This window comes from Populus alba, chromosome 6, assembly GCF_005239225.2.
Source record: "Populus alba chromosome 6, ASM523922v2, whole genome shotgun sequence".
Taxonomy (NCBI): domain Eukaryota; kingdom Viridiplantae; phylum Streptophyta; class Magnoliopsida; order Malpighiales; family Salicaceae; genus Populus; species Populus alba.
This window is the reverse complement of record NC_133289.1, coordinates 824,181-837,435: the sequence shown is the minus strand read 5'-3', so window position 1 is coordinate 837,435 and position 13,255 is coordinate 824,181. Positions and strand designations below refer to the sequence as shown.

At 35.1% G+C, this 13,255-nt stretch overlaps 1 protein-coding gene across 1 annotated transcript; it reads left to right on the top strand.

Annotated features, from left to right (window-relative positions):
• The first annotated feature begins 9 nt into the window (after positions 1–9).
• On the top strand, positions 10–2,127 carry LOC118058471 (hydroxyproline O-galactosyltransferase GALT2). The gene is made up of 5 exons (XM_073410206.1): positions 10–158; positions 285–458; positions 1,343–1,450; positions 1,604–1,796; positions 1,982–2,127. Exons 1-5 carry the CDS (start codon positions 105–107, stop codon positions 2,125–2,127), a joined length of 675 nt encoding a protein of 224 aa, XP_073266307.1. The 5' UTR covers positions 10–104.
• The last annotated feature ends 11,128 nt before the right edge of the window (positions 2,128–13,255 follow it).

Below are 13,255 nucleotides of genomic sequence, written 5' to 3'. Positions count from 1 at the left end.
TATCTTTGTACTCGTTTACGAAATCACAGAATCCAAGGAAGGAGGTGAATGCAGTGCTAAAAAGAGAGGCAGCTTACTTTGGTGATATTGTGATTTTGCCATTTATGGATCGCTATGAGCTTGTGGTTCTCAAAACTATTGCTATTTGTGAGTTTGGGGTAAGTCTATACTTTATTCATTGATCATCTTTCATTGAATCTTTTAAATAGGATATCTGTGACTCTGTACTTATTTATATCTCCTGAATCTAGTTGTTTTGGTATCTCTGAATATGCTGAATACAGGTTCAGAATGTCTCAGCTGCATACATAATGAAATGTGATGATGATACATTTGTTAGGGTGGACACAGTCTTGAAAGAAATTGATCGTACCTCTCCCAACAAGTCTCTTTATATGGGCAATCTCAATCTCTTACATCGTCCTCTAAGAAATGGAAAATGGGCAGTTACTTTTGAGGTATGTAAGTTTTAATGCATTTGTGGGAATTCTGATTTAATAAAATCCCTTGCAACACTGTCTTCGCTCTTATTAATTCAATTGTCTTGTTCCCTTTTCTCTTAAAATAACATACAAAAAGGAAAATAAAATAAAATAAGAAAGTCTGGGTAAAAGGGCAATTATTAGGAATCTCTACAAAAATATACATCTCAGCAATCTTTCTGGGATCACATAAGCCACCTGGGGTTGGCCTGAACATCATGAAAAGAAGCTGAAGAAGTTTTAATTGTTTATCAAGCTGTAGCGCCATTCTCTGTTGTACTAGAAGGAACGTTGGTGATACTGGTCATGGCACTTTTGCATTACCCGAATGAGGTATCACTTCCCACAGTACTTGCAAGAGTTGCCTAACTGTCTTCCTTTTTACCCCTTTCCCTTGTAATTTTTTGACCGCATTTGATATTTCATGGAATGGAATGGATGTTGGTCAAGGAACTTGTTCAAGGCATAGAATGGCATAAGACAGCTTTGAGAAGGCTGTTTGTGCTTGTTGGCTAGCTATGATAAGGGTTTTTCCTGTGTTAGTTAAAGAATTAAAACATCATTCCCAACCTGCTATCAGAGTCATCATCCTTAAAGGTGCTGCTTTTTTGTGTTTTTAGTTTTTAGGGACTGGGGGACCATTTTTTAGTTGAGCCCATAGTCCTGAACATCTTACACATTCTGCTTTGACTAGGAGTGCAAAATGGAAAAGGAACTAATCTAGATATGGTTAGCTATGTTGCTACCCAAATGAATTCAAAATTTCAATTTCTCTGTCTTGATAAATAGAATCTGAATGATAAAATTGTTTTTCTATGTTCACTTCTTGCATTTGAAGGTTATTTGCCTAAATGTAACAGGAATGGCCTGAAGAAGTATATCCTCCTTACGCCAATGGACCTGGATATGTAATTTCTACTGATATTGCTAAATTTGTCATTGCTCAACATGGCAAACGAAGCCTCAGGGTTAGTGATATATAATCTTATCTAATACCTCCCTCAGTTGAAGGATGCTCTCTTCCCCTCTCTGCCCCCCTTTCTGTTAGCATTTCTTTGACGACTACCTTTCCTATCAGCCTGTAGTTTGTACATGAAAATATTGTTAAAATCTCATTGCAGCTCTTTAAGATGGAAGATGTTAGTATGGGAATGTGGGTTGAACAATTTAACAGCTCCACCCCTGTTCAGTACTCCCACAACTGGAAATTCTGTCAATACGGATGCTTGGAGAACTATTTATACTGCACATTACCAGATCCCCAAGGCAGATGGATCTGTCTGTGGGACAAGTTTGGCGAGAGGTCGGCACAATGTTTGCAGCTTTAGATGATAGATATATTATCAGATGTCTCCAAGGATCCGTTAGATGATGGCAGCAGCTTTACTACATTTTGTTCTCGTTTAAATGGGCTGTAGAGATGGCTGTATTTTAATTTGCAGCCTTGATTTTGGAAGAAACAGACTGTTTTTCTTATTGTAATTGAAAATGGCTTACAGCAAAGGCCAAAGCATTTTGGCTTCAACTAAAAGCTGGAGAAATTGTATATACCTATCTTTCTATGACAAATATCGATTCAGTAGATGCAGAAGTGAGAAAATTCCGTTCAGATTATTACATTCGGCTGTTGCAAATAGGTTTTTGAAAACGTTCAAAAGCGATATCAGCAATGGAAAAGTTCAACCGGGTATCATCAATATCCGATTGAAACTTCTACCCATTTTTTGTACCGAAATAATGGCAAATGGTAATTTCATTTTATTTGAGACAAATACCAATAGGCCCAATTGTATTTCTTCCTAAGAAACAGCCCAAAAACATTTGCTAGTTTTAATAAAGGGTTTAATGGCAGCTTTTTGCCATAAACCATTAGGATTGTGGCAATTGAAGTTTGTATTTTATTTGATCAATTTTATAGCAAATACCCCTTTTTAAAGTTCTGTTATGTCCCTTTAGGCCTATGAAAAAAAACTTGGGTGTTTTGAAAAAACCCTATCCAGTCTCAACATTCAGGCAGAATTAAGATTCTGTTATATAGTTAATGATTATTTTTTAAAATGATATTTGTTAGGAGATATATTAAAATAATATTTTTTTATTTTTTTAAAATTATTTTAATATTAACACATTAAAAAAATTGAGAATATAAAAAAAAAAATTAATTTTTTTTTTTTTAAAAGCTTTAGATTAACCTTGACAAAGCCACTTCCACCACATCATGAGCCCACTTAGGTATGGTTTGGATTCTACACATGTTTTTAAAAAAATAATAAAAAAAATTTTTATTTAAATTTTATTTTTTTTTATGTTTTTTAAATAATAATATTAAAAATTATTTTTTTTAAAGATAAAAAATAATATTATTTTTAATATATTTTCAAACAAAAAAAATACTTAAAAAAAAACCCAAATAATTCTTCAACCTTGGTAATGTTTTACATGTTAAACACTTTTTGCGTTGATAAAATCTTCATCTTGAATAACACACCATTAACTCATTGGAGCTATAAATACCTCTACACTATTCCTATGATTACCTCTACACTAGTTAGGACAACGTTTTGCCTTTTATGTCCCTACCTCCATGTTTCTTCGGGTATAAATACCTCAAAAAGATTTTTTGGTAAGGGCAGTAAAAAAAAGAAAAAAACAGATATATCGCCACAAAAAAGAACATTATCCTCTGTTTGCTTCTTTAGTACAACATGCACGGTATTTATAGTTCATTTTCCACATCAATCTTGCTAAATTGAGTCTCCTACGCTACTAATTTTGCAGAAGATCAAGAATCTCTAAGCTAGTGTATCCTCACGAGGCCCGCTGAATCTACTATGAAGAAAGCGAGGATTCCTTGAAGCTTTATTTTTGGCTTCGTCAGTCCATAATTTATTCATGTGTTGTTAAATCTTTTATGTATCCCCTTTGTACTACCATTTGATTTTATTCAATGTTATTCACCAAAAATATCATTTTAAAAAAGACTCAGTTTTTAGTATATACTAATAAAAATTCAATCTAGTTTCATAAATATTAAGCATGTTTTACAGAATTTGGTAGACATATTATTACATAAAATCATTCAAGAGTTTGTACAAACTGAGAAATTTAAGAGCAAGTAATATTAAGTAATTCGATAGCATTAGTTAATTACTTACACTGTCCATGGAGGCCAAGATGAGCCATAAGAACGGCCACCAAAGTGAGTAGCTCTCCTCCTCCTTGAAGTGCTCGAGCCATGCTCTTTCCATCCACATTGAATCGCAGCATAAGTTAGAGCATCTCCACCAGAACTTTCACTTATCAATTCCCATTTCTGTTCAATCTGCAGCAAGTCCAATGACTCGGCAAGTTTATCGCCACCATCAAGATAGTGCTGACCCTCCCGGGTTTTTGACCGATTTGCTTGTACTTTGGTTCGCCCAAACTCTTTGGGTAGCATAAACGGCAAATCACTCATAGATACATCATGTAACGAGATAATGATCTGCTCATGTTACCATGAATTGAATTCTGGTCGACGCAAGTATTAACAGCAATGTGCCATATGAGGAGGCTTTCATGAAAGTCTTTATCAACCACGGACCATGAAAGGCAATCCTTACTTCTAAGGGCATGATCACCTTTCTCTTCCAATATCTTATATGGAGATAATGGGAAATTGCATCTTGAACGCATATCTAAGACACGTTTGAAGATCAATTCCTTTAAATCACCACCAACAACCTCCCAGCTCTGAATGTTGCCGGTTCTAAAGAGTTTTGGGAGGTGTTTACATGGGCTCTCTCTAGAATTTTTTGGCTCATACTGGGCTATAGATGCTTTCCACTTTTTGTTTTTGCTAAAAAACGATAGCAACCGAGAAGAACAAATAACTCGAGAAATTAGAATCCGCCAGTGGCTTCCTTTGATCGCTAAGCCAAAGCATACCCCAATCGGAGAAAAGCATCAAAATGGCCGAGTAAATCTCCAGAACAGTAGCTCCGAACAGCAACAAGTATGATACAATAATATCAGATTTGGAATAGGTATGCGAGTTTCTGGTCATTGATGAGAATGCTACTAATGCAGAGACAGAGGACAGAAAGGTGATGAAGCGGAGAATGATGCGTGGTCTCGGACAAACGGTTGTCATCACCTTGGTGAAAAGTACATCGAACATGAACCCCAACTCAACTTTCTATCAATTTGAATGCTCCAGCAGCATCCTTGCTCTGCAAGATACCGTAGCTGATCCTATGAACAGGAAATGGAACGGGGTAATCAGCAAATAGTACCTTCAATGTTTGGAATAAGAAACAAGCTTCATGGAACTTTTTGGCCTCTGATATTATGTTATTAAAGCCCGAAATTTATCAAAGCCTTCTGTGCCCAAAATTTCATTAAGCGACGCACGTTCTCTTCTTCACTGCTCAAATATCATCAATCCGATCCACGAACCCTTCTGTGACAAACATTTCAACAAAGCGCCTCGAGCCCTGTTCTGTGACAAAAATATCACGAAGGCCTGGTTGCGTGCCCCCTTCTATGCCCAACATTTGCTTAAGGCGATCTATGCCCAGTTCCGTGATCAAAATTTCATAAAGTTGAGGCAAAATATCATCCAACTTTTGGTGGCGCAAAATTTCCGGATATATTTGCCCTCGTACATGTACGCCAGCTTCGTTTGCTGAGTTCATCAACTTGCTGGAGCTTGCGCACCAGAGAACCAAATCTTCTCTCCATATTTGATAACTCCAGACACAAAGATGGGAATGACTATATATATGAGCGGATCATTGCTCACCATGACCTCAACGAAACATAAAAGGCCACCGTTAGTTGGGTTAATAGCTGAAGCAAGTGCCTCGACCACAATTCGTTGTCCTGTACTGAATAGGCAGTAATAGTGTCAGGGCCTCCAAGGTGCACAAGGAGCATCGGTGCCCAGAATGCCGGGATGAAACTTGCATTTGAAGTGGTAACCTTTGGATTCTGAACCCCCTTGGCTACGAGCAAGAATACCTAAAGTAATAGTTTGCAAAACCAATCTGCTGACAAATATGCTAGCCAAACAAACATCCCGAACCAGATTCCGGCTGTATACTTTCGTCGACTGCCAGTGATGGTCAGGAAAATTTGCAGCGAGAGACTCAGCAAGATCATTGCTCGAAGCTCCCATCCGTTCCACAATTCGATAACACGTCCATAAAAATTATACAGATTCATCTTTCCTTTCCTTCAACACAAGCCAGATATGACTTTACTTAAAGATACATTAATCAATTAAACAGAATATTAATCACATAATGCATGAACACTACACCAAATTATGCATTTATAACATCTTTCTAAGCAATTCGCATGAATAATCTTTTTTTGGAATAAGTCGATATATTGAAAGGGCTAACCAGAAGGTAGCCAAAAACAAGATACATGAAAAGAAAAGAATCACAATAACAAAAAAACAAACACAAAAAGAAAGGAAAAGAAAGTCAATAGATACATAACCGAAAAAGGACATTAGGAATGAAGAAGTTGATACGCCATGCTAAAAGCCTTTATTTGGTGTTAGACCAATCTATAATACCTTCAGGACCCATAATTAAAGTAGTGCCAGTAGCCATGAAGAACTTATCTGCAGACTTGAGCCAATTTGAGAGGCGATAAAGAATTAAGGAGAAAATATCTTCGAAGGTCGCAGTTCCATCATTTGAAGATTACCTTGTTCCTCATAAGCCATATACTCCAGCTAACACAACAAGAAAGCATAGACCAAGCCTTACGCTGGAATTTTCCGAACACTAGGTTGGGCCATTGATGTAAAAGATCATCCCACACAGCAGGGAAGCAACCACTAATACCCCACCAATCCAAGAATTTCATCCATAATTTCCACACTGGTCTACAATGGAGGAGAAGATGATTTGAAGTCTCAATCTCATTTTCACAAAAGATACAAAAGGCTTGATCAATTGGGATTATATTACGGCAAAGTAAGAAATCCTTAGTGCACAGTCTATTCTGAACAGCTAGCCAAAGAAAAGATTGAACCTTAGGAGGGACCCCTTTTTGCCATATCGAAGCCTTGAAAGTTCTAAGCCCTGGATTCACAATCCTGTCAATAAGTAGAGAACAAGTTTTAACTGTATACCCTCCATCTGTTGAAGAGGACCAGACTTTTTTATCTAAAGTTGTTGCCTTTATTCGAAAGCTTTCCTAGAGATGAGAGAAGGTAGACGACCTGCTCAGTTTCAAAGAGGAACAATTGTCTCCTCCAAGCTAACTCCCACTTCCATTCTCCTTGCTCCCAAATTCCCATGTCAGCAATTGTGGCATTCGGTTTAGTGGTAAGAATGTAGAGTCGAGGGTAGATGACTTTCAATGGAGAGCTATCAAACCAAACATCAGACCAGAATCGAGTCAGAGAGCCATTTCCCACTACAAATCTGCAATTATTGGCTAAAGCTGAAGAGACAGAGTCTGTTGTGGTCATAAGGGATGTTATATCCCTCCAGATACAAGACAATCTTCTACTAAAAATAGGGAAACCATTTTCAAACACCGGCTTGAATTTGTTGAATATCATCTTCTTCCACAGCTCATTACCAGGAAGAGAGAGCCTCATAATCTTTATAAGCTCGGTGATGCATACAAATAGTTTTGTATTATAATCTATATTCTCTAACGCATGCAACGACAACACCTATTTCTATCATAAATTTTATTTCAACTACATGTATCAAACTTTCAAATATATTATAATTAATATCAAAAGCAAATGAAAAAAAGCTTTCTAACTTAGGTAGAGGGACTTGGAGAAATGAAAGAGACTTGGAGAAATGAATCAAACTTTTACAGCCAAACGTACCTGAAGATTTTGAAAAAAGCAGTTCTGAATCTTCTGATGGACTAATTTATTACTGGTTGTGCAGCAAACTTGAGTTTTGTGTATTTTTTTAGTCCTGGTTCCACAAAATTGTGCTTAATCTACATTAATGATGCTGCAAGAATATGAACTGGTGCATGTACTTTACCTCCTATCATCAATATCAAAAGCTGTTCTCAAGAGAGAATAAAACACTTGCTCTCACTACAAAAATAAAAGGACAGTGGAATAAAGTGCTTTCTCGCTTGTCACAGCTAAAACTTTGTCAGAAGTTGAGAGTACTCATGAGCACAAATTACTTCCCATGCTCTCAAGAAAAGAATCATGTAAACTTTTAAGTTGCGATTATTCATTCTTTAACATTATATTAGAGCTTTAATATGACCAAACACAGTTTACAAGTTAATAAGTTTTTGTATTATCATCTAAATCAAGATGTTTATGCAAATCAATTTACTTCAGGGACTCATTGTTTGGTAAGTGTTATGCTTCCACATTATCATAAAGGATTTGTGTTCTACGAGAGCCTATAACAAATTAATTTCATATGCTTAAAACTTGGTCATCTGGTGCGAGAAAATCTTCAAAAGAATGCCCTCTGGATATATAGTTTAAAAACATACATGTGCTGTACCGACAAAATTAACCTTCTGTATATATAATAACATAACAATCACAACCATGTAAGACGTAAATTATTTTCATTTACAGAAACTATATTACCAAATAAATAAATGCAAAAGGAAAAAAGAATACACTGTTTTTTTTCATTAACTAGATGATGGCTGCAGCTTTACTACATTGGTCGATTCACACATTCATATTATCGTCCTTACTTTATGCTCGCACCCTCTCGGTCAGGTCACCTTCGCCAGTTTTGTTTGTTCGTTTTAGTGGGCTCTAGAGAAGAATGTTTTTTTTTTTTTTTTTTTTTTTTTTTTTTTTTTTTTTTTTTTTTTTTTTTTTTTTTTAATTTGCGGCCTTGATTTTGGAAGAACAGATTGTTTTCTTATTGTAATTGAAATGGCTTATTGCTAAGGCCAAAACATTTTGGCTTCAACTAAAAGCTAGAGAAATTGTATATACGCTATCTTTCTATGACAAATATCGATTCAGTTGATGCAGAAGTAAGAAGATTCGTTCAACTCATTACATTCTGCTGTTGCAAAACAGGTTTGAAAATGTTCAAGCAGATATCAACGATAGAAAAGTTAAACTGGCGAATCATTAATGTCTGGTTGAATTTTTTACACACAATTTGTAATTATTTTTTGTATTAGTGGCAAGAATTATTGCGGATACGACGGATTGAGGTCTACAATTAAGTTTGTGAATTTTATCCCTCAATTCATCAAGTTTTGAGCAAATATTGTTCCTTCATTTGATTTTGTCATTTTCATCGACGAAGAACCCTTTAAGAAATACAATTTTTTGTATTTTGAGTTGAAAATGTTCACATATACAGATAAAAATGCAATCTAGTTTTTTAAAAACAATTTTCTTTTTAGTTAAGGAAGTATTTTTTAAATTTTCTTAAATATTGTTTTGCACATGAAAGTATAAAGACATTAAAACAATCACCGAAGAAACACATTTGATGAGAGAAAAGGGCTAGAAGCTCAAATCTTAAATTCATAATTTATTATTCTAAAAATAAATTTTAATAATATATGTCTTCTAAAAAGGCTTATAATGCTTTTTTATAGGCTAGAAAATTGACCCCAACACGTAATAATATCAGAATCCTAAAACACAGGAAAATAATATAAAATTCAAAATAACACAAAATATCTGAGAAAATCAAAGAAATTAGCAAAATAGGATCTTCCAAGACTAATTTCAGGAAATCCATGTAGTGGATGAATCACCAAAGGCAATTTTTTCAGGAATTGGGTTTTTGAAAATATATCTCCTACACAAATTTGAATCTGAAAGTTATAGTCTCTTAATCTTAGCTACTATATTTGTCTGACATGATTAGCTTCACTTTTGGTTTAGTCATGACTCACTAGTTGATAAAAATATTTGTTAGACTATTCACATAATTTTTTTGAAGCAAATCTCTATCTAATTATAATAAATCTTTATATAACTTCTTAGAACTCTAAATCTTTGCAAGTACGACTACAGCACATTTATATTTATAAAATTGCAAACAAAGAAGAAAATATTTTGAAATGAATAAAATAAAGCCTAAATTATTATTTGAAAATGAAATAATTGTAACTTGGTCTTTATGTTGGTTTTTCATCACAATTAAATTGATATTTTTTCATAAATTGTTCTTCATTGATAATCAAAGTTTTCAATCTTACCTATACTATTGGAAAAATTAAAAGGTTTAATTTAGAAATTTAGGGAAAAGAATAACAGTTAACTTTAATCATGGGACTAAGATGTTTTTTTATAACCTATATATATCATCAACAATACAAGTACTAAATTATATATAATTTACTCTTTATAAAATAATCAGTGGAGAGAAAAAAAAACCCAGCAATCCTTTTTTCTTATCCTTTTCATCTCCGTTTCAGTCAGAAATTTCATCAAACACCTTATCACAGCCAAATAAATTTCTGTAGGATTGCGAAGGTTAGCTTAGATAATTATATTGTGAGCTTTGATTCCTTTGAACAGAATCCTGCTCAATCGTTGTTTTCTTTAACAAACAATATACTAAAACTTCATAAGCATCACGTCTGGTAAAATTGAAGTGTTATATGAAAGTTATGAAGCTATCATTGTATATTATTACATAAAATCATTCATAAATTTGTATATATAATAGCATTAGTTAATTAGTTATAGATACACTGCCCATGGAGACCAAGATGAGCCATAAGAATGGCCACCAAAGTGAGTAGCTCTCCTCCTCCTTTAAGTGCTCGAGCATGCTCTTTCCATTTACATTGACTCGCAACATAAGTTAGCATCTCTACCAACACTTCACTTATCAATTCCCATTTCTCATCAACTGACCAACCCTCCTTTTCCTTCTGCAACTCCAATAATTTGCTGAGCTCCTCAGCATCATACCGGCACGCGAAAGGATTGATTGTACAATGGTTCACCCAACGCTTTAGGTAGCATCAACGGCAAGTCCTTCCATAGATACATCATGTAACGAGATAAAGATCTGCTGATGTTACGATGAATTGAATCCGAAGAATCCTGTTCGAAACAATTATTAACAGCAATGTGCCATATTAGCAAGCTACTATGAAAGTTTCTTTGTAGCACATACAGTTGCAATGTTTTATCGCATCTCTTACTTCTGAGTGCATGCTCACCTCTCTCTTCCAGTATGTCATTTTTATCACCTGGGAAATTGCATCTTGAACGCATATCTAAGAGACGTTTAAAGATCAATTCTTTAAATCATCAACAACAACCTCCCAGTTCTGAATGTTACCAGTGCTAAAGAGTTTTGGGATGCGTTTGCTTGATGTCTTTGGATAATCTGTTAGCCTATTTTGGGCCATAGATGCTTTCCACCTTTCGTTATTGCTAAAAAACGATAGCAACCGTGAAGAAAAAATACCTCGATAAAAGGAAACCGCCGGTGGCTCCCTTTGCTTGCTAAGCCAAAGCATAGCCCAATCAGAGAAAAACATCAAAATGGCCGAGTAAATCTCTAGAACAACAGCTCCAAACAGCAATAAGTATGATATAATAATATCAATTTTGGAATAGGTATGGGACTTTCTGGTCATTGATGAGAATGCTATTAATGCAGAAACAGGGGACAGAAAGTTGATGAAGCGGAGAATGATGCGTGGTCTCCAACAAACTGTTGTCATCACCTTGGTGAAAAGTAAATCAAACATGAACCCACCTCAACTTCTATCAATTTGAATGCCTCAACGGCATTCTTTCTCTTCAACATATGATAGCTGATCGTATGAGTACGAAATGTAACAAGGTAATCCGCAAATACTAACTTCAAAGTTCGGAACAGCAAGTGAGCTTCATGGAGATATTTGGCCTCAGGTACTATGCTATTAAAGCCCAAAGTGTCATCAATCCTCCTTGATATATATTCTGTGCTCATGCCATGGAAGTTTTCGTCTTGAAATGACCTTTCTATTTGCCCTTGTAGAGCCACTCTTTCTTTGTTTACAGAGTCCCTAAACTGGTCGGAGCTTGCTAAACAGAGGACCAAAACCCTCTCTCCATATTTGATAACTCCAGAAACAAAGATGGGAATGACAACATATATGAGCGGATCCTTGCTCCACCATGACCTAAACGATGCATAAAGGGCCACCGCAAGTTGGGTTAATAGTTGTAGCAAGTGCCTTGACCACATTTCGTTGTCCTCTACTGAATAGGAAGTTATAGTGTCAGGACCACCAAGGTGTACAAGGAGCATCGGTGCCCAAAATGCCGGATGAATGTTGCATTTGAAGTTGTACCTTTGGATTCTGAACCCCCTGGCTACGAGCAAGAATACCCAATGTAACTGTTGCCAACCAATCTGCTGACAAATATGCTAGCCAAACAAACATCCCGAACCAGATTCCGGCTGTATTACTTTCGTCGATGACCAGTGACAATGAGGAAAATTTGCAGCGAGAGACTTAGCAAAATCATTGCGCGAAGCTCCCATTCGTTCCACAATTCGATAACATATTCATAAGAATTATACCAATTCATCTTTGCTTTCCTTCAATACAAGCCAGATATGAACTTTAGTTAAAGAGACATTAATTGATTGAACAGAATACTAGACACGTGGTAATCACATAATGCAAGAAACAGTATATACCGAATTATGCATTTATAGCATCTTTCTTAGCAATTCACATGAATCACATTGAATAATGTAATACCAAGTAAACAATAAACAAATGAAAGCAATTATAAAAGCATTAAAGAAAAGATCATATATTAAAGAGAGAAGTATTGAATTGACTTAGAATTCATATATATAATCGAAATCAAGCTTTAAAATATTTAATACATAAAATCAAAGTTGAATAAGATCTCAACAATTGTTTTATAAGCTCGGAGATGTTTACGAATAGTTTTATATTACAATCTATATTCTCTAACACGTGGAATGGCAACACCTATTTCTACTATAAATCTTATTTCAACTATATGTATAATATCAAAAGCAAAGAAACAAAAAAACTTTCAAACTTACGTAGAGAGACTTAGAGAAATGAAGCAATGAAAGGTAGAAACATGCAACTCATACCTCTGCAGCTAAAACGTAACTGAATATTATGGAAAGAGCAGTTCTGGTGCACTAATTTACTGGTTGTGCTGCCAACTTGAATTTTGTGTATTTTTTTAGTCCTGGTTCCACAAAATCGTGCTTCATTTTATATGAAATGATGCTGGAACAATATGAATTGGTACAAATACTTTACTTACCATCAATAGCAAAGAATATTCTTAATAAAGAATAAACACTTGCTCTCATCACAATCATTACTAGAAAATAGAAGGACCAATGGAATAAATTGCTTTCGATTAGCTAAAACTTTATCATGACCACATATTACTTCCCATCCTCTCAAGAAAAGAAATCTTGTAAAACTTTTTGCCTTTTTTTCCCCTCAGTAAAGGAGAGAAGCTTCATCTAATGCTACAAGAAATAAAAGTTAAGAAACGTTTAGGAAAACTTGTCTATGTTGTCGGTCACTATTTTACATTTAGGGCTTTCATCAAACACAAGGTACTAGAATGTCTCTCTACTCCACAATTATCAGTTCTTGTTAATGGATCTCCTACTCGAGAGTTCCAAGTCACTCGTGGAATTCATCAAGGCGATTCATTATCTCCATTTTTGTTTAACATTGTAGAAGGATTAGCAGTCTTGTTTTACCATGCATGCATCAGTGGCTTGTTTATTTAGATGTCTAAAATTGGGATGTGGAGAGTATTTCACTCACTTGCA